Source organism: Mauremys reevesii, linkage group 4 (assembly GCF_016161935.1).
Source record: "Mauremys reevesii isolate NIE-2019 linkage group 4, ASM1616193v1, whole genome shotgun sequence".
NCBI classification, from domain to species: Eukaryota; Metazoa; Chordata; order Testudines; family Geoemydidae; genus Mauremys; species Mauremys reevesii.
Window position 1 is genome coordinate 125,431,695 of NC_052626.1, and position 27,764 is coordinate 125,459,458.

At 55.1% G+C, this 27,764-nt stretch overlaps 1 protein-coding gene and 1 long non-coding RNA gene across 2 annotated transcripts; both read right to left on the minus strand.

Moving 5' to 3' along the window:
- Positions 1-791: 791 nt before the first annotated feature.
- LOC120405217 lies at positions 792-5,120 on the minus strand. Its single transcript, XR_005598445.1, has 4 exons — positions 4,836-5,120; positions 4,318-4,462; positions 2,385-2,499; positions 792-1,106 (listed from the first exon to the last, which is right to left on the minus strand). It is a non-coding gene; the product is annotated as an uncharacterized LOC120405217 (long non-coding RNA).
- Positions 5,121-5,618: 498 nt separating this feature from the next.
- On the minus strand, positions 5,619-17,847 carry LOC120404006 (maestro heat-like repeat family member 5). The gene is made up of 8 exons (XM_039536020.1): positions 17,280-17,847; positions 15,956-16,035; positions 14,437-14,560; positions 13,720-13,806; positions 11,646-11,750; positions 10,350-10,485; positions 6,828-6,928; positions 5,619-5,771 (listed from the first exon to the last, which is right to left on the minus strand). Exons 3-8 carry the CDS (start codon positions 14,467-14,469, stop codon positions 5,619-5,621), a joined length of 615 nt encoding a protein of 204 aa, XP_039391954.1. The 5' UTR covers positions 14,470-14,560; positions 15,956-16,035; positions 17,280-17,847.
- Positions 17,848-27,764: the final 9,917 nt, after the last annotated feature.

The window sequence follows — 27,764 nt, forward strand, 5'->3', positions numbered from 1 at the left end:
GGAGGAGTCGATTTTGCACACTAGTTCTAGGGTTAGTCTGTTACTAAAAGCCAGATTCAGTCATTTCTGTATTTGGTTTTTCAACCTTTCAAAGACAGCCCCACAAAATCTCAACCGGCATCAGGGAAAAAATAGGTCATATACAGGCTAACCGTTTCCAGAAAGGAAAATGAACCACAAGCAAGTGAAAACCAGGCTGAAGTGCATGGAACGATGGGAATGGTGTATAACAAAGAGAATTACAGTCACGCCCTCTCCATGTCTGATCTAGTCATAGTCCGGGTTTAATAAACCGGACTGACCCCCTATTCTCAGGCGAAGTAAATTATCATTAACGAGTTGCCTTCAGATTGTCTCCTCTTTACCAGGCTGTCAGATCTGTGTATTTAAGCCCCAAGGGCTTTCTCTGCCTTCACTATATTGTGGGTATCAAACTTGTTATGAGATCTTAGCAGCAAAAGGCCCTTCCAGAGCTCTTCAGAGGAGCGAGTGCTGCGGGACAGAGCCGTGACGTCAACAGTTAAAACCTATGAGGCTTTAAAAGGGGATTTGTAGGAAAAAATGGTTCCTAATTGTAGTGAAATGGCTCTATCCAAGCGTCCCTGATCACTGGGGTCGCCAGCATTCCCTGGGGGTCTAGAGTCTGCAGCTCTGCTGCTACTCTAGTGCTAGGGTTCTTTGGATCACAGAGACCCCAGACACAATCAGGCCCAGCTGAGCCAGATGCTCCACACACCTAGAGACGCACCCTGCAGGAGCCAGGCCCTGCCCTGCAGAACAGCAGACAAAGGCCAGGCAGGGGCTTGCCCAAGGGCACCCCGCAGGTCAGTGGCAGAGCCAGGAATAGAAGCCAGGGCTCCTGACTCCAGGCCAGGGCCATACCCCCGGGAAGGTTTCAATGACCCCAGCCCTGCAGCAGCTCCCTGCGGTTCTGGGTTTATCCCCCAGCCCTCCTCCCCTCTCACCTTCTCTGGGAGAAGGGCCAGATTGAGGAGGCCTTTGAGCGCCAACCAGCGCACCACGGTCTGGGGGTCTCTCAGCTGCCTGCTCATCTCCTCCACGATGGCGTCTTCCAGCTCGTTGCCAAGGTCAGGGCACTGGAGGAGCTAACACACCAACAGCAAATCAAGCTAGAGAACGGGGCTGGCCTCTCGCGCCTCATCTCTGCCACGGGGCCCTTAGCTCCACTGGCCAAGGCCCAGCATGGGCTGCATGCAGGGCATCGTGATTGGTCATCGTGTGGGCCCCACTGAAACGCTGCTAGCGCGACGGCCCCTCGAGGCTCCAGCTGAGATCAAGGCCTGCCCTGCTCCCTCACTAAGGCTCAGCTGCACACGGAGCAGTGGTGTGAGGCGGGGAGGTCTGCAGCCTTGTGCTCCAAAGGGTCGCCCGGTCTGCAGGGGGCAGGTGAACTGGCCATGAATGGGCAGGCGGCTGCCCGGCCTGCGCATGGCACACGGATGTCAGAGGGGGCTCGAGGGCCAAGGTCACACAAGGGACCATTCTATGGAACTGAGCCTTGGGGAACAAGAGACACCTGACCCTGGGCCTTGCTCCAGCCCCGTGACACCAGCTGGGGCAGGTAACAATGCCCAGACTGAGTGACTCCACCCCTAAGGTTGTAGGAGCTTTCTCTGCCCCTGCTCACCCACCCACCCCCAGGGCCTTCAGGGCCACCCCTCTCCTGGCCATAGGCATGAGCGGCAAGTTCCATTGGCCCATGGTGCCTGGGCACCATGGGCCTCAGCCCCACCTTTCCCCCCACATCTCCCAGGCCATTTAAAACAGCCTGGGGCCCCCACCACCACTGGCAGTGCAGCAGAGCTGAGCAGCCTCCTGCCTGCTTGCTCCCATGGCTGCCGGCCCCTCCCTGTGGCCCCTGGGTGGGGTGGGCGCGCCCCTGCAGCCAGTAGGAAGCTGTGGGGGCAGTGCCTCGGGGTAGCAGCACATGGAGGGCCCCCGGCCCGCCCTGCCTAGGAGCCCCAGATAAGCGCCGCTCTCTCCCAACTCCTCCCAGAGCCTGCCCCCACCCCTTTCCCGCACCCCACTCTGGCCTCCAAACTCATTTCCAGAGCCTGCACCCTCCCTCCACACCCCTCCTGTCCCCAAACTCCCTCCCAGAGCCTGCATCCCCACCCTCTCCTGCACTCCCACCCTCTGACCCATCCCAGAGCCTGCACCCCAGGCCCCTCCCCACCCAAACTCCCTCCCAGAGACTTAGGCAGGTTGGGGCAGAGTTTAGGGGCAGAGTTTGGAGGGCAGGTTCTGCTGAGCACCACCAAAATTTCTACAAATCTGCTGTCCCTGGCCATAGGTCAGCCCCATGCCCCAGTCACCGCTGGCCGGGGCTCTTCTCACGACCCTCACCCGCTGGTGAGGCTCACCTGAATGAAGAGCGCCACGGCCGGGACGTACCGCCTATCGTCCCGATCGTTGAGGATGGCCATGAGATGGTGGAAAATCCAGTTTCGCTCCTGGAAATTGAGCGAAACCATGGCCCTGGCATAGGAAACACAAACACCACATCATCAAGGTGGGCAAGGACTGGTCCTCCATTTACGAATCTAACCAGACCAGTGCCACAGGACAGGGGATCCCGGGCGACTAGTCACGCGCAGCTGGCACGGACTAGTTCCTGCTGGCTTAAAATGCCCATCGGCCTATGTGCTAGAGACCCAAACCCTTAATCACTCGACAGGGAGCCCTTCCATGAGGCCAGCTCTGAGCACGTAGTGCTGTGGCTGCAAGAGAACTGCAGACAAAGAAGGGTGTCGGTGGGGTCGGTGGTCTTCCTCATGTGCCCAGATATTGGGTGATGAGAGACAGAAGGGTGGGTGAGAGAATATCTTAGATTCACCCAAGACAAGTGCTGGAGCTTTCTGTGTTAGCTTCTCTCTCACCCACAGTCACTGGGCCAACCAAAGACATTCCCTCCCCCACCTTGTCTCTCTCATGTGCTGGGCCTGACAGGGGGAGCCCTCTGCCTCTGCTCATTTACAGCAAACAGGAGCTGTGTTTGTTTTTTTGATAAGCAGCTCCCGGAGCCCAGAGTTTACAACAAAACAAAGAGCGGAACCTTCACTTAAAAGGGTTATGGGAAGCTTCCGGAGATCAGTCACTGCATACTAAGATTATTCCCTGTTTACACTGGTGCCCCAGCGCAGCAGCAGCAGCACAATACTCTTTATTCCTCTCGGGGAGGTGGAGTACAAGCAGCGCTGTAGCCACGGAGATACAGCGCTGTATGTGCCTTGCCAGTGTGGACAGGGAATGAGTTACAGCGCTGTTGGTGGCTTTATTGCGCTGTAATTCTCAAGTGTGGCCAAGACCTTAGATAAAGTGAAAAGGAGGTAGGGCAGCTGTGTAACCAATCTGGTCTGTCACTGACCGGTGGACCTCCCGCAGGCATGGCTGCGGATGCTCCACTGGAGCTGCGGGACCAGCGGACCCTCCGCAGGCACGTCTGCAGCAGGTCCACTGGAACCGCGGACCAGCGACCGCCAGAGCACCCCCCGTGGCGTGCCGCCCTGCTTGGGGCGGCGGAATTACTAGAGCCGCCCCTGGGTATAGCATGCAAGTCATGGGAGGCGATAGTACCACTCTACTCAGTGCTGGTTAGGCCTCAGCTGGAGTACGGTGTCCAGTTTTGGTCACCAATGTCTAGAAAGGATGTGGAGAAACTGGAAAGGATCCAGAGGTGAGTGACAAAGGTGATCAGAGGGATGGAACACAAGCCATAAGAAAAAAAGGCTGAAGGAACTGGCTATGTTTTGTTTGGAAAGGAGGAGATTAAGGGGGGACTAGATAATGGTCTTCAGATACGTGGAAGGCTGCCATAAAAAAAGATAGAGAAAAGTTGTTCTCTCTTGCCACAGAGGGCAGGACAAGAGGCGATGGGGTCAAACTACAGCACAGCAGATATAGATTAAGCCTCAGGAAAAACTTCCTAACTGTAAGAAGAGTAGGACGATGGGAAAGATGCCTAGGGAGCTTGTGGAAACTCTTTCGCTGGAGGTTTTCAGAAGGAGGCTGGAGCCATCTGTCCAGGGTGGGTTAGAAACAAGAAGTCCTGCATTGTTGCAGGGGGCTGGACGAGCTGACTTTGCGATCCCTTCTCACCCTGTGATTCTATGAGTGCTGCTGAATAGCATCAGGAGAGCGTTTCGGCGTGTTCCGGCTCGAATATAGCACTGGCTAAAGTCACACTCTCTCTCTCTTTGGCCCAATGACTATACCCCGTGGGAGACTGAGAGACCCCCTCAGGCCATGATGGGGACACACGGCACTCCTTCCCTTGCTGCAGGGGCTGGTACTTACGGCCAAGCGGGGGAAGCCAGCCGGTCTCTCAGAGAGCTGATGCCGTCGCCGAGCCGGCTCCTGCAGCCTGCTGACCAGCTCCCCAAGGATCTTTCTTGTGGTCTTGGGCTGGGATGTCAGCATCTTCCACATCTCCGCAGCAACACTGCAAAGGGAGAGAGCCAGTGGCACCCGATCAGAGCCCTGCCAGCCTCCTGCACCCCTCGGCACTGGCACGCCTGCTGGGTCTCCCCTCACCGGCCAGCCCTTTGTTGCCCTCCTGCTCCTGCAAGGACCCCGTTGGCTGGTGCAGGCTACATGGGGCCAGGTCTGAGTGTCAGCCACAGGAGAGGCCGAGGGATGCCGTACAGTGTTTTGCAGATTGGCCTGTGTCCAGGGCAAGCCAGCCTGCAAAACCCTCCAGGAGAAGCAGCAGCTCTGCAGGGAGCAGGAGATCTCTGGAGGGTTCTGCACTCCCCTGTCTCTGGCAGCAGGACCAGTCCGGGGGACCCAGAGTGCAAGTGGTGGTAGCCCCGTACCTGTCACATGACAGTGAGCAGCCCAGCAGGGTTCTGACCACCTCCTCGCTGAACCGGTAGCCCAGCAGGAGAAGGGCCCTGCGCAGCTCCTGCCGGGCAAGTGGCTCGCTGATGGAGTCCAGGTGGTTATGAATGCTCCTCACAGCCTCTGACACCTGGAAGGGAAATGGGGAGGTGGGGGCCTTGGCTTCCTCACATGGCTATTGATCTGGGGAGCCAAGGACCTGCTGCACCTGAGAGCCATCTGCCCTCCCAGAACCTCTTCACCAGCCCCAGGCCTAGAACACAGCACTAGTTCCCAGCCTATCGATTCATAGACTGCAAGGCCACAAGTGGCCATGGTGATCACCTAGACCAGGGGTAGGCAACCTATGGCACGTGTGCTGAAGGTGGCACGCAAGCTGATTTTCAGTGGCACTCACACTGCCGGGGCCTGGCCACTGGTCCAGGGAGATCTGCATTTTAATTTCATTTTAAATGAAGCTTCTTAAAACTATTAAAAAATTTATTTACTTTATATACAACAATATTTAGTTATTTACTGTAGACTTATAGAAAGAGATTTTCTACAAACATTAAAATGTATTACTGACACGTGAAACCTTAAATTAGAGTGAATAAATGAAGACTTGGCACACCACTTCTGAAAGGTTGCTGACCCCTGACCTACACTGACCCCCTGCATTTCACAGGCCAGAGAACTGCCCCCCAAGAATGCCTAGCATCCAGAGACAGAGTCTCCCACGGATGGGCTCCCCCAGCATGGTGTTCTCACTGCAGCTCTTACCCTCCCAAGCTGAGGCCGGGAACCTCCAGGATCGTATGCAGCATGTTCCTGGCCGTCACTGCGTCATGGACGCTGGAGTCTCTCATGCCGTTGATAGCAGTGAGGAGAAAGTCCATGCCTTCAGACGGGTCGAAGTACTTCCCAAAAATCTGAAACAAACTGCCAGTGAAACCCCTTTTGCTGCCCAGCGCGGATCCGGTCAGTGGCCTAGCAGCCAGGACTGGCCCGGGCAGGAGTGCAGGCAAACCCCACTCTTCCGGGACAGGCCTGGCTTACTGCACCTGGGCAGCACAGTACCCAGCCAGCAATCAGAAGCTGTCATGCATGGCAGAGGCCAGCGTGGCAGTGCACGGGGGTACAATACTGCGCAGCACGGATACACTCTCTAGTGCTCAGCAGGGACTGGCGCTCATGCGCAGATGCAATGATGCCTTTTATTGCATTAATCTCTGAGGAAGCTCCCAGCAAACCTGACAAGGAGCTGGGATCAGGTTTGGATGAGCCCCAGTGCATCTTGGGATGTGTCATGTAGGGAGGCATATTGGGCTGCATTAGTAGAAGCACTGCCTGCAGATGGAGGGAAGTGATTATTCCCCTCTATTCGGCACTGGTGAGGTCACACATGAGTATTGCGTCCAGTTTTGGGCCCCGCACAAGAGAAAGGATGTGGACAAATCAGAGAGAGTCCAGCAGAGGGCAATGAAAATGATGCGGGGGCTGGGGCACATGACTTGATAGCAGCCTTCACTACCTGCAGCGGGGTTCCAAAGAGGATGGAGCTCGGCTGTTCTCAGTGGTGGCTGATGAGAGAACAAGGAGCAATGGTCTCAAGTTGCAGTGGGGGAGGTTTAAGTTGGATATTAGGAAACACTATTTCACTAGGAGGATGGTGAAGCACTGGAATGGGTTACCTAGGAAGGTGGTGGAATCTCCATCCTTAGAGGTTTTTAAGGTCAGGCTTGACAAAGCTCTGGCTGGGATGATTTAGTTGGGTTGGTCCTGCTTTGAGTAAGGGGTTGGACTAGATAATTTCCTGAGGTCTATTATTCTATGAGGTGGAGTGGGCCATAGGCAGGTCTCTGTCCCAGCTGGATGGGGTTAGTCACATCCTGGGTCTGTCCCTTCCCCCTGACTCCTAGGGTGTTAATTTCTGACTCCTGATAACTCTGGGCACAACAATCCCAGGAAGCACTGACTGTAGTTACCAATGTGATATTGCTGGTGTTGGTGACCCAGAAGGCTGTCTCAACTTGACTGTCGTTGAGGGGCTGCCAATACGCTGCACCAAGCTTCTCCGAAATTTTGGCTGACCCAGGAGGAAACAGACAACAGGCAATATAAATCAGACCTTCGGTTAGCAAACGGGAGTTTTGCAAGGAAGTTTAGAGAGGGTGTGTGAGAGACAAGTACATCTAACAAACATACTGTAAACTCAGGCCAATAACCTGTTCCCCCATCCCTCCCTCAAACTAAACAAACTAAACCCCCTGGAAGAGTAAAAATAAACCAGGCAGAAGGGCAGCAGCAGCGTGGGGCTCTCCAGTTGATTGCACTGAATGCAGCATGTACGATTACCAGCCCTGTGGGCAAGTAGCATATGTGGGCATTTGGCCCAAGGAGCTACTGGCCCTCGGAGACCAGGAGACCAGAGGGCCTGAACTGGTGGAGCCAAGGGAGACAGTGAGGTACATAGAGAAGACTTTTAGGGATGCAGTAGAGTAGTCCCACCCCCAGTCTGACAGCCTCTGTGCTGCTGAGGAGGGTGAAAGTTTCGGGGAAGGAGAACATCGAGCTGGGGCAGAGGGAGACGATCCCATAGTTGGGACCCACCTTCCAGATGAAGTCATGATTTCCTCTCACACTGAGGCTACCCCTCCTAAGGCGGGAATCCCACTTACAAAGAGAAGCCAGGAAATAGTAATGGGGGATTCAATCAATAGACATATAAACAGTTGGGTTTGTGATGACTGGGAGAACGGCATGGTAAATTGCCTGCCTGGTGCAAAGGTTGCAGCTATCACAAGACATCCAGACAGACTTATGTGCAGTGCTGTGGTATGTAACCTAGCGTTTAAATCGGCCTCTGTATGAGATAGCTAATGTGAGAGTGAATTTTAAAAAAGTCTCCAGATGTGATCCCTGGTAAGCCTGACTTCAGTACCAGGCAAATTGTTGAAACTATAGGAAAGAACAGAATTATCAGACACGTCGGTGAACACAATTTGTTGAGGCAGAGCCAACATGCCTTTTATAAAGGGAAATCATGCCTCACCAGTCTACTAGAATTCTTTGAAGGGGTCAACAAGGATGTGGAGAAGGGTGATCCAATGGATATAGTGTACTTGGACTTTCAGAAGGCCTTTGACAGGGTCCCTCACCAAAGGCTCTTAATCAAAGGAAGCTGTCATGGGATAAGAGGGGAGGTTCTCTCATGAGTCAGTGGTTAAAAGATAGGAAGCAAAGGACAGGAATAAATGGCCAGTTTTCATAGTGGAGAGAGGTAAATAGAATAGTCCCCCAAGGATCTGTGTTGAAACCAGTGTAGTTCAACATAGTCATAAATGATCCAGAAAAAGGGGTAACCAGAGAGGTGGCAAAATTTGCACATGATACAAAATAACTCAAGATAGTTAAATCCAAAGCAGCCTGCGAAGAGCTACAAAGGGATCTAAAAAAAATGAGGGACTGGGCAAGAAAATGGCAGATGAAATTCAATATTGATAAATGCAAAGTAATGCACATTGGAAATCATAATCCCAACTATACATACAAAATTATGGGGTTTAAATTAGCACTCAAGAAAGAGATTTTGGAGTTATCGTAAATAGTTCTCTGAAAACATCCAGTCAACGTGCAGCGGCAGTTAAAAATGCAAACAGAATGTTGGGAACCATTAGGAAAAGGATAGATAATAAAACAGAAAAATATCATAATGGTTCTATACAGTGGTGAGCTGGAGCCGTTTCCCACAGGTTCCCAAGAACCGGTTGCTAAAATTAGACCTCCGTGGAAAACCGGTTGTTAAAGGGCCAGGAGGTGGGCAAAGAACTCCGGTCCGCGGGCCGGACCATCCTGTTGCTCCCAGGATTCCCAGCTGGGGAGGCTGAGGTTCCCCTGGCCCCTCCCCCGCTTCCCACCAGCTGCAGCGTGGCCAGTCGCCGGCACCAGCTGGGCAGATCAGCTGAGCTCGGGAGTCGTCCTGCTGCCGCTTTTTGAGTAGCCCGGCAAGTGTGGGGGGGAAGGGGGCTGCTGCAAGCTCCAGGGCTGGCCAGAGGGGAGGGAAGGGACAAGTGGGGCAATTGGCCCAGGCCCTGCAGGGGCCCCCGGCCCCACGAGGATGTCTCCCCCGGGCTCTCCCCCGCTTCCCCCACCCCGCAGAGCCGCAGCATGGCCAGCAGCTGGGCAGCTCAGCTGAGCTCCTGAGTCGTCCTGCTGCTTTGAGCTGCTGGCAAGGTAAGGTACGGGGGAGGCTGCAAGCTCCAGGGCCGCGGGGGGGAGGGCAAGTGGGGCAATTTGCCCCAGGCCCTGCAGGGGACCCCGGACCCTCCTCTGCTTCCCTCCCTTAAATCAGAACTTTTTATAGGGAACCGGTTGTTAAGATTTTGGCAGCTCATCACTGGTTCTATATAAATCTATGATGCGCCGAAACCTTGAATACTGCGTGCAGTTCTGGTCGCCCCATCTCAAAACAGATATACCAGAATTGTAAAAGGTGCAGAGAAGGGCAACAAAAATGATTAGGGGGATGGAACAGCTTCCATATGAGGAGAGATAAAAAAGATGGGGGGCAAGTCTACACTTCAAACACTGTATCGCCATAGCTGCACTGGCGCTGTAGCGTTTAAGTGAAGATGCTCCTATGCAAACAAGCTCTTAATCCACCTCCCCGAGAGGCGCTGGCTAGGTGAGTGGGAGAGGTGCTCCTGCCGACAGGGGTGTGGATTTTTCACACCCCTGAGCAATATAGTTATAACAATATAGGTCCGTAGTAGAGACCTGGGACTATTTCGTTTAGACAAGAGATGACTAAGGGGGGATATGATAGAGGTCTATAAAATCATGACTGGTATGAAGAAAGTGACTAGGGAAGTGTTATTTACTCTTGAACATAACAGGAGAACTAAGGGTCACTTTATGAAATGAAGAGGCAGCAAGTTAAAAACAAACAAAAGAAGGTATCTCTGCACACAATGCACAGGCAACCTGTGGAAATTGTTGCCGTGGGATGTTGTGAAGGCTAAAAGTATAATTGGGTTCAAGATAATCAGGGCATGTAACCCCATACTCTGCATGTCCCTAAACCTCTGACTACCAGAAGCTGGGACTGCATGTCAGGGGATGGATCACTCAGAATTTCCCTGTTCAGTTCATTCCCTCTGAAACATGAGGCACTGGCCACTATCTGAAGACACAATACTGGGCTAGATGAAACATTGGTCTGACTCAGTATGTCCATTCTTATGTGAGTTATGAAGAGTAGAATATGGATAGAGGGTAAACATCAGGGTAAACTCCATGGCTTGCAGGACTAAGGATAATAAGGAGGATTTCTTTAAAAAAAGTGTATTAGGAACAAAAGAAATCGTAGCAGTGGTGTAGGCTCATTACTAGATGGAGACTGTTTAAAAGGTTGCAGAAAAGGTGGAAGTGTTCAATAAATATGTTTTTCATGTTGGAAACCCCATGTCAGTGTATTTAGGAAGGACAAGGGTCTCCAGTGCTCTTACATTTTAGCTGCAGCATGAAGGAGTAGAGGTGGTGAAGTCCCTCCACAGCCGATTGGCAGATCTCCTGCTCCTGCTCCGCACAGCACAGGGTGAGACACCCCACCAGCTGGCCCAGGACTCTGAACTCCTCCACTTCCTGACGGAGAGAGGGAGCAAAGGGAGTCACTCGCCCCTGCAGACCTAGCGCAGCGAGTCCTCCTGGCATTGCCCTAGCAATGGGTTGGAACAGGGGGAGGCAGAGGCCACCGCAAAGAGACTGGAGACAATGAGAGCAGGAGGAGCTGTGGGGCCCATCACCAGGGGCTGAGGAAAGCTCAGCAGGGATGGAGAAATCTGGGTAGCAAAGTCAGCAAACGTTACCCCCGAGTGGGGACCCAGGTAACGAATGAACTAACGTCCAGTCTCCATCTCAAGGGCAAGTTCCTAATCCCAGCCCCTTCTGCCATCCCCCTCCCTTCTTTGACCTCAGGCCCAGGAGCTTGGGGTCACCTTGGACTCCTCTGCTCTGCATCCTGCCTCTCTCACTCCATCCTGGAGCTCCCCAGAGCCCTCCCTTTCCGCGCCATCCCCAGCCTGCCTGCTCTCTCCTGCCGGCTCTCTCCTGCGGCCTTGTCCTCTCGTCTCCCCCTCCTGCAGCCCCTGCACTGGCTCCCTGCTCTTCCCCACCTGGCACCAAGCCCCTTGCCCTCCTCTCCCGGGGTCTGCACAGCCTCCCCACTCCCACTCCCCAGTTCTCTGGCGCCTTTGGCCCCGCCCATCCCTTTCACTGTGTCCCCTCCCACCTCCCTCCTTCTGTTCTGCTGCCCCAGCCTCTGGGGGCACATCATCCGAGCGACCCCCTCCAGCTGCCAGAGGGGAAGCCCTTCCACAGTGGGGATGGAGCAGCTGGAGCAGCTCAATGGCCCTGAGCATGCAGAGCAAGGGGCGTTCATCTGGCAGCCTGGCAGGAGCTGATGCCAAAGCATCCCACAGGCGTCTGACAAAGGGGGTGAACAGATACCTGGGTTCACAGGCTGCTCTCAGGGCAATCCTGTGTAAATGCACTGACCCTTCGGAGCAGACTTTGGTGCTAGGGGAACAGCGGGGAGAGTCCTTGGAGACAGAATGATGGGACTCGACCCAAATCCCACTGGAGTCAGAGGACAGACCCATCGACATCAGGGCTCGTTAGATTGGACTCCTACTGAGGATCTTGCTAAGTCACTATTCTAGGCCTGCGTTTTCCATGCCAGGGCGTGCTGCACCACGAGGCTGCTCAGTGTAGTTAGGAGGTGGCCAGGGTCACAGGCTGCTCACCTGGAATTTGTGCTGAGACCCCATGAGTTCCATAAGCCACCTGATCCTTCCCACTGCCCTCAGCCGCTCATGCACCTCCTTGGATGTAGTCCAGGGGAGCAGGACCTGAGAGAAACAAATTGCGACAATAGATACTTAACACAATATTAACAACAAGGGGGCAGGAATACAGGCTAGACTAGGGAGAGAACAGGTAAAAGACAATTGAGGTCAGTTAGATGTATTCAAGTTGGCAGAGCCTCATGATATTCACCCTAGATGGAGCTAGGCAAAGCAATCGCTGAACCTTTAGGAGGGCGGAGGTCCCAAAGGACTGGAGAAGGGCAGACACAGAACCTGTCTTCAGAAAGGGGAACAAGGAGGCCCCAAGGAATTATAGACCTGTCAGCCTAACTTTGGTACCCAGAAAGATACTGAACAAGTTATTAAACAGTTTGTAAGAATCTAGAGGAGATAATAGGGTAATAACGAATAGCACCATGGATTTGTCCAGAACAAACCATGCCAAACCAATCTAATTTCCTTCTTTGACAGGGTTACTTGCCTAGTGGATGGAGGCAGGCAGTATATGATGATGTATATGAAGTTTAGTAAGGCTTTTGACACAGTCCCACAAGACATTCTCATAAGCAAACTAAGCCAGTCTGATCCAGATGAGATTACTATAAGGTGGGCGTCCAACTGATGGAAAGACCATACTCAAAGAGGAATTATCACTGACTCGCTAGCAAACTGGGAGGGTGTCTCAAGTGGGGTCCCCCAGGGGTGTGCCTGGTCCAGTACTAATCAATATTTTCATTAAGAACTTGGTTAACGGAAAAGAGAGGATGCTTGTAAAGTTTGCGGATGACACCAAGCTGGGAGGGGTTGCAAGCACTTTGGAGGACAGATTAGAATTCAAAATCAACTTGCTAAATTGGAGAGTTGGTCTGAAGTCAACAAGATAAAATTCAGTCAAAACAAAAGTGACGTAACACACTTAGGAAGGAAAAATGCATAAAAACAAAGTGGGGGATAACCAGCTAGGTGGCAGTACTGCAGAAAAGGATCTGGGGGTTATCATGGGTCTCACGCTGAATATGAATCAACAGTGTGATGCTGTTGTGAAAAAGGGAAATGCCATTCTGAATTGTGTTAGCTTGGAGCTCTGTGTCCAGTTGCAGGCACCACGCTTTAAGAAAGATGTGAACAAACTGGGGCCAGTCCAGAGGACAGCGACAAAAATGATCAGCAGTTTAGAAAACCTGACCTGTGAAGAAAGGTTGAACGAACTGGGCATGTTTCATCTTGAGAAGACAGAGGGGGCACCTGTAACAGTCTTCAAATACGTTAAGGGCTGTTATACAGAGGATGGTGACAAATTGTTCTCCATGTCCCCTGGAGGTAGGACAAGAAGTAATGAGCTTAATCTGCAGCAAGGGAGATTTAAGTTAAATATTAGGAAAAAGTCTAAGGGTGGCTAAGCACTGGAACAGGTGACCTAGGGAAGTGGTGGACTCCCCATCATGGAGGTTTTAAAAAACAGGCTGGACAAACACTCAACAGGGACAGTCTAGGAATGCTTGGCCCTACCTCAGTGCAGGGGGTGGAGTAGATGACCTCTTGAGATCCCTTCCAGCCCTGCACTTCTGTGATTCCCTCTTCCCAGGTTCTGGGATCGAGGAGACCGAATCTCTGTCAAGGACATTTCCCTCTTTTGGGAGCACAAACCACCCACAGAATCTACTTCCTGTGGCCCCAGAACTAGAATGTTGGGGGAATCTAGCTCCGGGCTCTGGCCAGGTTGGTGGGGCCCATGGTGAACACAAAGAAATACCAGGTTCACATGAGGGCTCAGTGGAGAACACAGCAGATCCCGTATGGGGTGGGTGCTCCTCCACCCCCACCCCATACAGACGTTTTTCAGATATAGTGGGGGCACTTGGCCCTCCAGCCCAAGAACCTTTGTAGAGAACGTACTCTGAGGAGCCGAAGGCACGGGGGTGTCCCATGCTTGGGATTAAACAGAGCCTTGGTCCCTGAGCCCCACCCCAGCTACAGGACTAGTCCCCTTCCTGCCCCCACGCCTCCAGACCTTCAAGATGATTTGCAGCACCACAAGGTTGGGCTCCTTATCCTCGCACACCAAGGCCTTCAGCATCTCATCCATGGTTTTCAGAGTCTGCATGCAGAGCAGAGGAGAAACCAGAGCAAGTGGAGTTACCCAGCCAGGTGATGAACCAATGCCCTGGCGTGTGACACCCCCCCAGGTCATAGCAGCCCCTGGTATTACAGCTCACCCACTCACTTGTACCCGCAGGGGACCTACTACAAACTCCTCCTGGCAACAGGGCCCCACCTGTCTTTGCTCTCCCCAGAAAGCCCACTGCACACAGTCTATCCCGCTGGGAGAGTCAGACAGGACTCCACATTTGGAGGGCAGATTTCCAGCCAAGCTTCGGCTCCCCTGGCCTATGTGCACCTGAAGCAGCCGATCTCAGGCCTGTGCCCCCAGCCACGCACGGGGGATGAATGTGCTTGTGAAGGGAGTGTCTGTTCCCCACTAATTGTCGGTGCATGTGAAGGATAAATGCCTACTACTGCTACCCTAGGAGGGAGTTACTCCTTTATCTGGGCCTGTGCTTTGGGGCCTGTGCTTTGGTGCTGCAGGTCCTGAGCTGAAGTCCTGTCGGGGAGCTGTGATCATTACACTCTTATGCCAGTGCCAGGTAACCCAGGGGACAGTACACGAGCGAGTGGCAGGATTCCCACTCGGTTTGGGACGGCTCAACATGGCCGGTTTGGGGCTTACTTTGGTGTAGAGAGCAGCCTCCACCTCCTCCATGGTGTGTGCTGGAGGCAGGGAGAAGATGCTGGAGAAGCAGGTGGCGAGCAGGCTGGGTTGTGTCAGGACCCGCAGCGGTAGCTACACTTTGCTAAGAGAAGAGACACATGCGGATTTGGGGTCTGAGGCGGGACTGACGTGCTAATATTGCCCTCAGGCTCCCAGGACATGGAAACACCTGCGGGGGCTCCAGCTGGCGGGTGGCAGATGAGAACAGGCCAGGGGGTGGTGGAAGGAGTTGGTGCTGCCTTCTCCCATACCAGCAGGCAGGGACTTAGGGTAGCCTGCAGCTGTCTGCTGTGACCCCACCAGCACTCACCGGCTGGGGCAGAGATCGCTGCACTTCACCGAGAAATAACATCCTGCAAATGGCATGGACGGGAGACTAGAGCCTGCTGGCACCAAAGCGCCTCTGAACCCAGCGGCCACAGTGCAGAGGAGCCTGCCAGTCCTGTCCCGCTGGGGGCAAGAGACCCTCCCACCACAGCCATCTGCACTGCGGCTGCACAGTCCAGGCCAGCACAGAGATGCTGCATCAGCCCGCAGCCGGGCAGAACCGAAGCAGGGATCTAAGCTCTGCCCCTGCCCATTGCTCTCAGCCTGCTGGACAGGGCACACAGCTGTGTGCAGGGGGGCAGGAAGGTGGGGACAGCCCAGACAGCATTAACCTCTTCACCCCCACTGCCAGAGCATGGCCCCAGCACATGCAATGAGGGTGCCAGGTGACTACTTGAGCTGCCCCTGCAGGACAGAGCTGCGCCCCTCGTGGCAGGCGGCAGCCAGTGAGGAACAGCTACGCCCAGTGCTGACACAAATCCCGCCCCCTCTCACCCCCGCAGAGACGCAATCATGGCCAATGCCGTCGCCTGCCCCGTTGTCAGGAAGCCAGTGCTCAGTTGGGAGAGTTGCTCCAGCTCCTGCCCCACCTCCCCTTCCCATTCCTGGGGAACTAATTGAGCCAACAGCGAGAGCCCAGCTCCAGCCCGCAGCATCCATCACCTTCCAGACGCCTGATGGGCAGGCTTCTGGGAAGCTCAGAGCAGGGCACTAGCGGCACTGAGAGAGAGCCCCCCATGGCACAGGCAGTGCCAAGTGCCAGGGCTCAGCCTGCCCAGCCTCTCAGCCACTGGGAGTCGCTGAGCTGCCAGTGTGACGCAGCTGGCACTGACTCCAATCGCTCCGCTCCAGCAGCACCTAACTGCCCCTCTCCCCTCAGAGGGGACTGGTCCTGCCTCCCACGCCCCCTCCCCCATATCTTCATAAGGCCACGTGGAGGTCACCAGGCACCGAAGGATCCTCCACCACCTACCCACTGGTGCCAGTCCACATGCACCAGCACCATCATCTGGTGCCACATTTCCTGGGGGAATCAGAAGATGGGGGAGGAGCAGAGGGGGGAATGCCCTGGAAAACTGGCCATGCCAAGAGGCTGGCGTGTCTGGCTGCACGTGGCACTGGCTGGGGCTGGGCCGGGCAGGCTGGGTACCTCAGCTTCATGATGGCGAGCATTGCTTGCTGACGCATCACGCCGGTCAGGGAGTCGACGGACTCGTGATCAATCAGCTCCTGAGGAGACAATGTGGGGAAATGCCAGCTGGGCTCCAAGCTCCTGCAAGGCTCCGACAGGGGAGCAAAGCGCAGGGCCTGCAACACGTGGGCTCAGCAGCCAGGTCGTCCTACTGCAGGCTTGATGGTGTGCAGGGCTCCAGCCAGGGAGCGCAGTGCAGGGCCTGTGCTCAGTGTCCCAGTGTCACGTGCCAGTGCTCTGCAAAGGCTCCATCAGCATTAGCACCCAAGGACTCCACCTGAGATCAGGCCCCCTTGTGCCCGGTGCTGCACACACACAGTGAGAGCCAGTCCCTGCCCCAGAGAGCTCACGAGCTAACTAGACGAGACAAGGCATGGGAGGGAAATTGAGGCACAGAGGGGGAAGTGACTTGCCCAAGGTCTTACTGCAGAACTGGGAGTAGAACCCCGGTGTGCTGAGCCCAGCCCACTGGACCACCCACCAGCCCACGCTGTCCCACGTTCAGGGAAGGGAGGTTAGCTCTGGAAAGCTTTCTGCAGCGCTGGAGAGCAAAGACTTTCCAAATCTACGGAGCAGATTTGTTGCTAGTTCCCTAGTGGGCACTGACTGCGGAGTGTTGGGGCTCTGGGCAGGGAGACTGGCGTACACAGAGCGACCCGGTGACTTGGGAAGCTGGGTGCAAGGGAACAATCTACATTTCAATACAGTTATATGTTTAGGAACAAAGACGGCAGGTCACACCCACAGCATGGGGGGTCCTAACCTGGGAAGCGGTGACTCTGGAAAAGACTTGGCAGTCATGGTAATCAGCTGCCCATGAGCACCCAGTGCGAAGTTGGGGCCAAAAGGGCTAATGCCATCCCGGGATGTACAAACAGGGCAATCTCCAGTTGTTAGAGAGGTTATTTTCCCTCTGTATTTGGCACTGGTGCGACCGCTGCTGGGATCCTGTGTCCAGGTCCGGTGCCCACAATTCAAGGAGAATGTTGATAAATTGGAGGGGGGTCAGAGAACAGCCCCAAGAGTGACTGAAGGACTGGGAAACATGCCTGATAGTGAGAGACTCAAGGAGCTCAATCAGTTCAGCTTAACAAAGAGAAAGTTACAGGGTGACTTGATGACAGTCTGTAAGTACCTACAGGGGAAGCAAATACTGGATAATGGGCTCTTCAGTCTGACTCAATCCAATGATTGGCAGCTGAAGTTCGACAAATCTGCAAAGATCTCCAGGCCAGTCACTAAACCTGCCAAGTAACACAGCCCCAGTGTGTGTTTTACTCACCGTTATCTTCTCCACTAGCAGGGCTTTGTTCATAAAAGCAGGCAGGCTTCTGAGGGTGCTGATGGAATCCAAGAACTTGAGTTTCTTGGCCTCGTCCTACGCCCCGCAGAGATTAGACACAAACAGGAAGGTTAGCGTGGAAAGGAGCTGCCAGTGGGAGAGATGTCAGAAAGCTTCCCCCCAGTGCTGCTCAGGCTTTGATATCCCAAATGGCAGAAGGCCATTCATCTGGCAACAGGAGTGACTATCTGGGGAGGGCAGGGCAGCTCTGTATGAAACCGGACCAGAGAGGGAGCAGATCTCACGGGGTAGGTGTCCAGAGAGGAACTGCAACATGGCAGCTAAGCAGCCAGACAGTGTTAGCAGCGGCTTGACAGAGTGGGAGGAACATCTGGGTGGGACACCCTGACACCCCAATATTCGCCACTGTCATGTCATTAGGATATGTTTTGTACAAAGTACATACTGTAAGGTATTGTAAAGGTCTTTATCTGCTAGACATTAATGTCTCGTTGGATTGTATGTGCTATCGCTGTATGTGCAGTTATGAAGTTCAGCAATGTATGTGTTCCTGAAACACGTTGTGAGGTTCAGAACAGCCTATCAGGTACAACAGTAAAAATGCCAAACAATGGCTTCTTGAGGAAATGCACACAAACAGCATAGAAACCTCTTCGAGATAACGCTACACAGTGGGAACTGTTGGACCCAGGTCGCAGCAAAAGAGTTTTCCAGCAGGTGGGAAGAGGAGATAAAAGGGGAACAATGACATCGGGGGGACCTCACGCTCCCTGCAATAAGACACCTGGAAACACCTGAGGGACAAAGATTGAACTATGAGAAGTGATGGTCTCAGGCTGGAGAGAGATTCCTAACCGGTGTAAGAAAACCTGGGAAATCCAAGCTGCACAGGAAAGAATCTTAAGAATCTGCCAGCCTGAGAATTTGCTAGTGTAGATCCTATCTATCTAGTGTGGAAAGCTTAGTTTGCATGTTGTGTTTATTTACTAAGGTAATCTGCTTTGTTCTGTCTGCTATCTCTTAGAACCACTTAAAATCTACCTCTTGTAGTTAAGAATCTTATTTCTTGTTTATACCATAACCCACTTTGTACAATTAGTAACTGGGGGGAGGGGCAAAGAGTTGTGCATGCCTCTCTCCACATCAAGGGAGGAGGCAAATTTCATAAAACCTTTGGGTCTGTACTCCAAAGGAGGTGGGCACCAGAGTACTGGGACAAGCCCCTTCAGCTGAGTCTTCCCAGAGCTGATCTCAGGGTCTGTGTCTTTCTGCAGCTGGGCGTGGCCCTGCCTGAGTGTATGGCTGAAAGTGGCTTGTGAGCCGAGCCCAGGGCCACCCAGAGGATTCGGGGGGCTGGGGCAAAGCAATTTCAGGAGCCCCTTCCATAAAAAAATAGTTGCAATACTATAGTATCATGTATTTGGAAATGTAAAAAATAACCAGTGAAATACATTCAAAAATTAATTTTTAATAATTTGAAAATACACCTCTACCTCGATATAACGCTGTCCTGTGGAGCCAAAAAGTCTTACCGCATTATAGGTGAAACCGTATTATATCGAACTTGCTTTGATCCACTGGAGTGCGCAGCCCCACCCCCCGCAGAGCACTGCTTTACTGCGTTACATCCGAATTCGTGTTATATTGGGTAGTGTTATATCGGGGTAGAGGTATACACGAAATACATGATTTTAAAACATTCAATGCTTTAATGTGTGTGTCATAACTATAAAGGGAAGGGAACTGCCCTCCTGTGTACAATACTATAAAATCCCTCCTTGGCAGAGACACTAAAATCCTTTTACCTGTAAAGGGTTAAGAAGCTCAGGTAACCTGGCTGACACCTGACCCAAAGGACCAATAAGGAGACAAGATACTTTCAAATCTTGGGGGCGGGGAGGAGGCTTTTGTTTGTGCCCTTTGTTTTGGTGGTGTTCGCTCTTTGGACTAAGAGGGACTGGACATCAATCCAGGCTCTCCAAATCTTTCTGAACAAGTCTCTCATATTTCAAACTTGTAAGTAACAGCCAGGCAAGGCGTGTTAGGTTTAACTTTGTTTTCTCAACTTATAAATGTTCCTTTTTGCTAAGAGGATTTACCTCTGTTTGCTGTAATTTTGAACCTAAGGCTAGAGTGGGTTCCTCTGGGCTCTATGAATCTGATTACCCTGTAAAGTTATTTTCCATCCTGATTTTACAGAGATGAGTTTTACCTTTCTTTCTTTAATTAAAAGCCTTCTTTTTAAGAAGCTGATTGATTTTTCCTTGTTTTAAGATCCAAGGGGATTGGATCGGTGTTCACCAGGGACTTGGTGAAGAAGTCTCTCAAGACTATCTAGGGAAGGGAGTTAGTATTTAGGAGTGGTGGCAGCAAAACCAGATCTAAGCTGGTAGTTAAGTTTAGAGGTGTTCATGCAGGTCCCCACATCTGTACCCTAAAGTTCAGAGTGGGGAAGGAAACTTGACAGTATGTATACATTTGCAATTACATAATGGGCTGTCGCTGGGTGATGGTGATGGTTGGTGCCAATGGGCCGGCGCTGCCTGGGGGTGGCGCTGCTGTTGCCCAGGGCTGGGTGGGGAGCTGGGCTCAGGGTTGGGGGGGCCTGTCAGGAGGGTGTCCAGCTCAGAGGGGCTTACCATGCTGCTTACTCCCACCTCCCCACTCTCCCAGAGCCTCAGAGCGCGCCGCGTCCAGGAGCTTTCCTGGCCCCTGGACAGCACTGCAGCAGCCTGGCTCCATCGGGACCTGAGCTCACAGCCCCGCCCCCTTACCATGTGGTTCTGAGCAGGAGGTGCTCAGGCCATGCCTCCTTACCACGCAGCTCTGAGTGGGAGGAGCTCAGCCCCGCCCCCTTACCATGCAGCTCAAGCAGGAGGTGCTCAGGCCATGCCTCCTTACCATGCAGCTCAAGCAGGAGGTGCTCAGGCCATGCCCCCTTACCATGCAGCTCAAGCAGGAGGTGCTCAGGCCATGCCCCCTTACCATGCAGCTCAAGCAGGAGGTGCTCAGGCCATGCCTCCTTACCATGCAGCTCAAGCGGGAGGCGCTCTGGCCCCGCCCAAGCCACGCTGCTTTAGCTCTGTCCAGGGCCACTCCTGGAGGCGGTGCGCTGAGGCGCCGGGGGATGGGGGCAGGCGGAGGGAGCCTCCGGCATTCTCGTGGGGGCCTCTGCGTGGCCCGGGGCCTGGTGCAAATTGCCCCACTTTTCCCCCCCTTCTGGGTGGCCCTGCCCAAGCCCAGCAAGACAAGGTAAAGGGGGCCCAGGCTGGCAGAACAGGCGGGCTCAGTGGTATCCCGATACATCAGGTGGCACCTCAAAGGGGCTGGAAATTGAAAGTAGACAAATTCAAAATGGAAATGTACGTTTTTAACTGAGAAAGTAATAGACCATTGGAACAACTGAGTAAGTGGCATGGTGGGTGACCTTTTGTAACTCAAGGCAGGACATTTTTAAGATGCTTTAGTTTAAACAGGAATTATTCGGGGGCTGGTCTCTGGCCTGTGTTATACAGGAGGTCACAGTGGTCCCATCTGGCCTTAGAATCCATGCGTCTCCCGGAGAAGGGCGGATGGTGCATGTGGACAGGGCACTAGCTGACAGGTCAGAGGAGGGCTCTTAGTACCTGTTCATTGCTCCTGAGAAAGGCGTTGATGTAGTCCAGGGCCTCTTTCTCCTCCCAGTCTAGCCTCTTAAAGCAGGCATTACAATAGGATGGTGAATCTGATCAAAGACAGAGCGGTGGTAATACCTGGGTCTGCCAAGCTGCAGGCTGGGTGACAGAGATCTTAGAGAAAACCCTTACCCCTCACTCCCGCCCCAGCAGGGGAGCAGCCCCGATGCACAGCAGGGTCTGGCACAGCGATTCCTGGATTCCTCACCTCTTTGCTGCCCAGCCCAGCAAAGATCCAGTCAGAGCCCTGGTTCCCAACAGCCACCCCACTTCCCCGCCCAGCATGCAGGCTCAGTCTGGGGATTTGGAGAGTGTCACATCTGGAAGGAGGGATGATGTCAGGCCATGAGTGGTGTCCCAACTCTCCAGGCCATTGCTGGAGGGGGCAGAGGGACTGGCAGTGAATTGGTCTGGTCCTCGTGTAGGAGAGGGAACAGTTGCCCAGTCTGTGTGAGAGATGGGGACCCAGAGCCTGCCCGTTCTGCTTGTTCTGACTGCCTCTCCTGCCACCAACAGCCAGCCAGAGCCATCGGGTGTAACCTGGGCAGGCACTGGGCTCCCATCGTCAACACTCCCCCCCAAATGCCCTGTGCTGGGACATGCAACAAAGGAGCCAGCAGATGGGGCTGCAACACCAGGGGGCATCTTATGCTCTGGCCGGTGCCCTGCAATCCTAGGCTTTAACAACCCACCCTGCACCAAGCAGCCCCTTCGACGGGTGGAAAATATCTTCCAACCCTGCAGCGTGACAGATCAGGGTGGGCGATTCAGTCAGTCTCCACCCCATGCTTCAGCTGCCGTTTCTAATGCCCCAATCAGCTCTAGAGGCTGCAGCTGCTGCCAGCAGGAGGGGCCATTCCCCCCTGCCGGGGTTTTCCTGCCTCTCCATCTCATGGCAGCCCAGAGCAGTACAAGGTCTATGGAGTCTTCTCCCCGCAGTGACACCCTAGTCCTGCCACCCAATCCCCAGAGGGGCCAAGCCCCACCGCAATGCAGGGCCATGGCCCCGGCCATTTCTGCAGCCCCCTCCGCCCACCCAGGAGGCGCCCACTCACCGGCACGGAAGGGCTGAGGCACACACAGCTCCTGCTTCTGCTGTGGGCTCTTTCGCCAACTCTTCCGTTGGGGAGGTTTCGTCTCCTCCCAGGCACGGATGGGCTTTGAGGGGCCCTTGGGGACTTCCTCAGCCATCCTGCAAGAAGCCAGAACAAGGCATTGCTTGTGAGTGACTGAGAGGCGACTGCCCCGTTCAGCATCAGGGCCAGCCCAATTATTTCTGTTCCACCAGCGCCTACAGATGCCAGCTGAGATCAGGGCCCTGTTGCACCAGGTGCTGCAGACAATCCCTGGGCCACAGGGCTCAGACTCTAACTAGCCAAGGCAGCCAGCAGGGAAACAAGTGAAGGGATGTGCTCAAAGTCACCCAGCCAGTCAGCAGGACAGGCAGGATTAGAACCCAGGTCTCCTTATGCCCAGCCAGCACCCCATCCCGCAGGCCAAACGGCCTCCCTGGGTCACTCCCACCTCTCCTTCTGCTGGTTCACAAGCTGCACAGCAGATAGGCTGGATCCAGCCACTCAGGATTCTTCCTGCCCAGGAAATTACCTAATCCCTTCCCCAGGAATATTGGGGCCATGGCTGTTCCCAGGTGGGCGAGGCCAGGGGGGTGGGGCAGCTGGGGCGGGCTCGTGAGCAGCAGGAGTTGCTCACACCCCCCCGTGAAAGGGCAGGAGCAGAAGGTGGGAGAGCAGCAGAGAGGCTGGTACCTTCTCTTCCAACGTGCCCAACCTCAATTGCATTTATCCTGACCACCCCCTGCAGGGCAGGGCCTGGCTGCTACCGCCACTGAACAGACAGGGAACTGTGGCACAGAGGGAATAAGGGACTTGCCCAAGGCTACGCAGACTATCTCTGGCAGAGCTGGGAAATGGCCATGGGTCTCCTGGGTCCCAGGCTGGCACCTTCTCTTCCAACCTCCTGCCCCCTTTGTCCCTGGTTCAGTGTGAGCTGTGAGAGCTCTCTGGGGCACAGGAGCTGGCTGGTGCCCAGATGGAACAACGTTGCCTATTGCACAGATCTCACTTTTCCCGAACATTGAAAATGCTGCTAAAACCATACCAGGGCCCGCCAGGATCCCTGCAGCTGGTCATTGCAAAGTTGTGAACTGTTCCCTGGCCTCCCAGAGTGGGGCAGTGGGAGAGGGTGGGGCTGGCCCAAGGCCCTGCTGGATGGCGGCTCATGTGTATGGGGTCCCAGTGCTACAAAGCTGTGTGCCAGGGGCCACGCTTTCTGGGGGTTTCACGGCTCATCTCTCCAAGGCCTGTGTGGCAGCAGCCGCTGGAAAGCATCCCAGGCCTGATTCCCCCCATGATGGGTCTCCTAAATGGCCACCTCCTAAACGGCAGGTGTCCTAATGCAGCCCTAGCCCTGTCCAGAGCTCAGGGGCACTGTCCTGGCATCGGACTGTCTTGGTAAATAGAACAATGGCTCCTGGCAACCTGAGAATGCCTGTTCCCCTGGCATCCTCAGTGCCATTCCCTATGGAAGTGATGGGGTCAGCAAAGGTGATGGAGGTGGTCAGGCCTAGCTCGCTAATGACATTCCAGGTGCAGGGGGCGAGGTGCAGAGCCAGGGAGGAGATTGGGGAGGCAGGAGTGGGACATTGTGATGTGGCGCGGGCAGGAACTAGCTCCCCACAGCTGAACGCTCCGCAACACTGGCGGATTCAGATCCAAACCTAGATCAGGCTCCAAATTCACAGCTGGCCCCTCCCCCCGATCCGGAGCGGCTGAGACTCCAGCGCTCTGTGGAAGAGACCAACAAACACCAGATCCTGGGGTGGGCTTCCCCCAGAGACAATCTCGTGCTTGGAAGGGAGATGCCCAGAGCCAGCAGCTCCACCACTCACGCTCGCAGCTGCCTGGGAATGAGCCAGGATCAGAGCATCGGATAGCGCGCAAAGCCCAGATCAGCACCCCCAGGCCTGCGAGGGACCCGCACCGTCTGGGGGTGGTTGATTTCACCAGAGAGGGAGCTTCCCACAGACTCTCCAGCTCCCTCACCTCTCATGCTTCTTCCCATTTGCCTTTCATCACTGCCACATGGACCAAGTTGGCCACCAGCTGCCTCCCTGTCTGGACACTTACCTGGCCCCATCATGGCAGTGGCTGAGCAGAGGTGGCCAATAGAAGATTCTCCTACCTGGAGTCAGGGGTGGGCAGAAGACTGCGTGTAAATGGGCCACCCACTTTCTGCTGCCGGTGGCAGAGCTGAAACGGCTGGCTCAGCGTTCCTCAGCAGCACGTGCCGGCTCTCGCTCTGTCAGAGCCAAGCCTGGCAGTGAGGGGATGAGGCTGTGCCAGCCAGCAGGGGGCATGTCACAATGGGCAGGCGAGTCACAAGCCAGCCAGTGTGTGACTCCCCAGCCATGGGATGCCCCAGCCCAGACTAGTTCTGGCCTCGCAGGGTTTAAGAGCCTGTCCTTCCCCACCAGGGTCATGGGAGGGACCTTCCACTCCCCACAGTCACAGACGTTCGGCTGGAAGGGACCGCTGGACTTGTCTAGTCCCAGCTCCTGCAGACCCCAGGCCAGAGCCCCTCCCTGCGTCCATGCAGCTGAAGCCAGGAGGTTGCCGGATGGATTCCTGAGTGGGAGAATCACTTCCATCCCGGCTCCTCCTCCTTGTGACAGTACAGAACGGGGGTTCCCGAACTCTCTCCTCCTCCAGCTCCCAGCCCATGCTTTAAGAGCAGCCCCCCCCCCCCCGCCCAACTGAGTCTCAGGCCTTGCTAGCCACTCAGTGCCACAGCAGCCCCAGGAGATGATTGTTGCGGGGGTCTCAGCCCAGGGAAGGCAGTGACTCCTAGAAGCAGGGAAAGCAGCAGCACCATAGCTCAGGGAAGTCTGGCAATGCCAGTGGCTGGCTGGGGTCTGACAGCCCAGGCACCCAGAGCAGATTGTCAAAGGCCAAAACCCTCTCACCACCGGCTCTGTAGCTCCCCCTTGCTTTTGGTCTGTCTTAGGCACCATCCTGGCCCTCATCCCCGTGGCATCAGAGCACTGCCCAACCTCTACTGCATTTAATCTAACCACCCCCTGCAGGGCAGGGCCTGGCTGCTACCCCCCACTGAACAGACAGGGAACTGTGGCACAGAGGGAATAAGGGACTTGCCCGAGGCCACGCAGAGTATCTGTGTTAGAGCTGGGAAATGCCCATGGGTCTCCTGGGTCTCAGACTGATGCCTTTGTCAGGCAGGAGCAAGTTCCTGGCCCTGGAGTGATGTTGAGCAGACTGAGCTGCTGCTGTGAGACTGATATAGCTGCTCTGGGAGTCACAAGGCCAGTTCCTGGCTTGTGGATTGGCTGGAGCCCAGCACAGGAGGGACTCAGCCCCTTACAGATGGCTCCCAGGCGCTTGGCTCCCGGCCCTGCTGGGGACTGACATGCCAGGTGCAGAGGGCGAGGTGCAGCGCCAGGGAGGAGATTGGGGAGGCAGGCGCACTGAGGTGGGGCTGAGCGGGCAGGTGCTGAGGAGCTGCGGCTGGCTGGCCAGCAGAGAGGAGGAGCAGCAGCTCGGCTCTGGAGGGCCCAGCTGCAGTTCCACACTGGGCGCTGCCAGAGCCTGGCAGGTGGCTGGCTGAAGTGGCACGCTGTGCTATGGTGTGGGCAGGAGCTAGCTCCCCACATCTGAACGCTCCGCAGCACCGGCGGATTCAGATCCAAACCCGGATCTGGCTCCAAATTCACAGCTGGCCCCTCCCCCCGATCTGGAGTGGCTGAGACTCTAGCGCTCTGTGGAAGCGGCCAACAAATGCCAGCTCCTGGGGTGGGCTTACCCCCCGCCACAAGGCAATCTCGTGCTGGGAAGGGAGATGCCCAGAGCTGGCAGCTCCACCACTCACATTCCCAGCTTCCTGGGAATGAGCCAGGATTAGAGCCCTGGGTAGCGCGCAAAGCCCGGATCAGCACCCTCAGGCCTGCGAAGGACCCACACTGTCTGGGGGTGGTTGATTTCACAAGAGAGGGGGCTTCCCACAGACTCTCCAACTCTCTCACTGTGACAAAGTGGGACTGTTCTTAATGTTTCCTCTGAATACTGTAGGGGTGCCTCAGTTTCCCCTCTGCATTTCTTAAGTCTCTAGGTGGTGGGATAAAGGCCAGTGTGCATAAATGGCTGACACTGTTTCCGGGCAGCTAATGGCCGGGGCCCTTCCCCCCTGCAAGGGGATGCTAAAGGTGTTGGAGAACAAAGAGATCAGGTGACCTCCTGGCCCGGGAAAGAGACAAAGGCCAGAGAGCAGGGGCTGGAGAGTTTCCGTTTGGAGCTGGCTGGGGATGAGGAGTGAAGTGCAGATGTGGGTGTCTGGCTCACTGCCCCCCAAAATGGACCCGGCTAAGGGGTCCTGTTCTCTGGACCTACAAGCTCTGTTTTAGACCGTGTTCCTGTCATCTAATAAACCTCTATTTTACTGGCTGGCTAAGAGTCCCATCTGACTGCGAAGTGGGGGTGCAGGACCCTCTGGCTTCTCTAGGACCCTGCCTGGGCAGACTTGCTGTGGGAAGCACAAGGAGGGGCAGAGGATGCTGAATGCTCCAAGGTCAGACCCAGGAAGCTGGAAGCCCTGTGAGCTTCTGGCCCAGAAGAGCCTGCTCACAGAGAGGAGACTTCCCTAGACTCCTGACTGGCTTCATAGGGAGCAGCTCCAGAGTATTGCCCAGGGACTCCATGACACACACCTCTTATGCTTCTTCCCATTTGCCTTTCATCACCCCCACATGGCCCATGTTGGCCACCAGCTACCTCCCTGTCTGGACACTTACCTGGCCCCATCATAGCAGCAGCTGAGCATGCGGGTGTTGTTGAATTTAGCGTCTCAACCCCCCCATGGAGCAGGGACTTGCTCTCCCTAGTTTGCTCAGGCCCAGAGTGTCAGGGACTCATCTGATCTCACTCAGAAGACTTACAGCAGAGCTGGGAACTGAACACATCTCTCCTGAGTCCCAGCCCAATGCCTCATCTACCAGCCTGTGCCGCCTTCCATGCCTTGCCACCAGCCCCGCTAAACCCTCCTCCTTGTCTCCGTCCCCTCTGGGCTTGACTGGTGCGACCCCTTCTGTTTAGCCGCCCCAGACTCCCTCCTGTGCGCATGCCGCTGCCCACTTCCTCACTGGCACCGGGCTAGACAGCCAGCACCAGGGAACTTGGCAGCCAGGAGCTCGCAGAAGGCTCGGTGTGGCTGGCGATGCAATGGAAAAGCAGAGGTGGGCAATAGAAGATTCTCCTACCTGGAGTCAGGAGTGGGCAGAAGCCTGCGTGTATATGGTCCACCCACTTTCTGCTGCCAGTGGCAGAGCTGAAATGGCTGGCTCAGCGTTCCTCAGCAGCACGTGCAAGCACTCGCTCTGCCAGAGCCAAGCCTGGCAGTGAGGGGATGAGGCTGTGCCAGCCAGCATGGGGCATGTCACAATGGGCAGGCGAGTCACAAGCCAGCCAGTGTGTGACTCCCCAGCAGGGGCGGCTCTAGACCCCAGCGCGCCAAGCAGGCGCGTGGGGCGGCCCTTTCCCAGGGGGGCGGCATTTGGCTCCGGGGGACCTGCCGCAGGCATGCCTGCGGCAGGTCCACCGGAGCCCGGGACGACCGGACCTGCCGCAGACATGACTGCGGCGGTCCCCTCTTCCCGCGGCTCCAACTGAGCTCCCGCAGGCATGGAGCCGCCGGACAGGTGTGGCAGGTCCGCTCGTCCCGGGCTCCGGTGGACCTGCCGCAGGCATGCCGGCGGGAGCTCAAC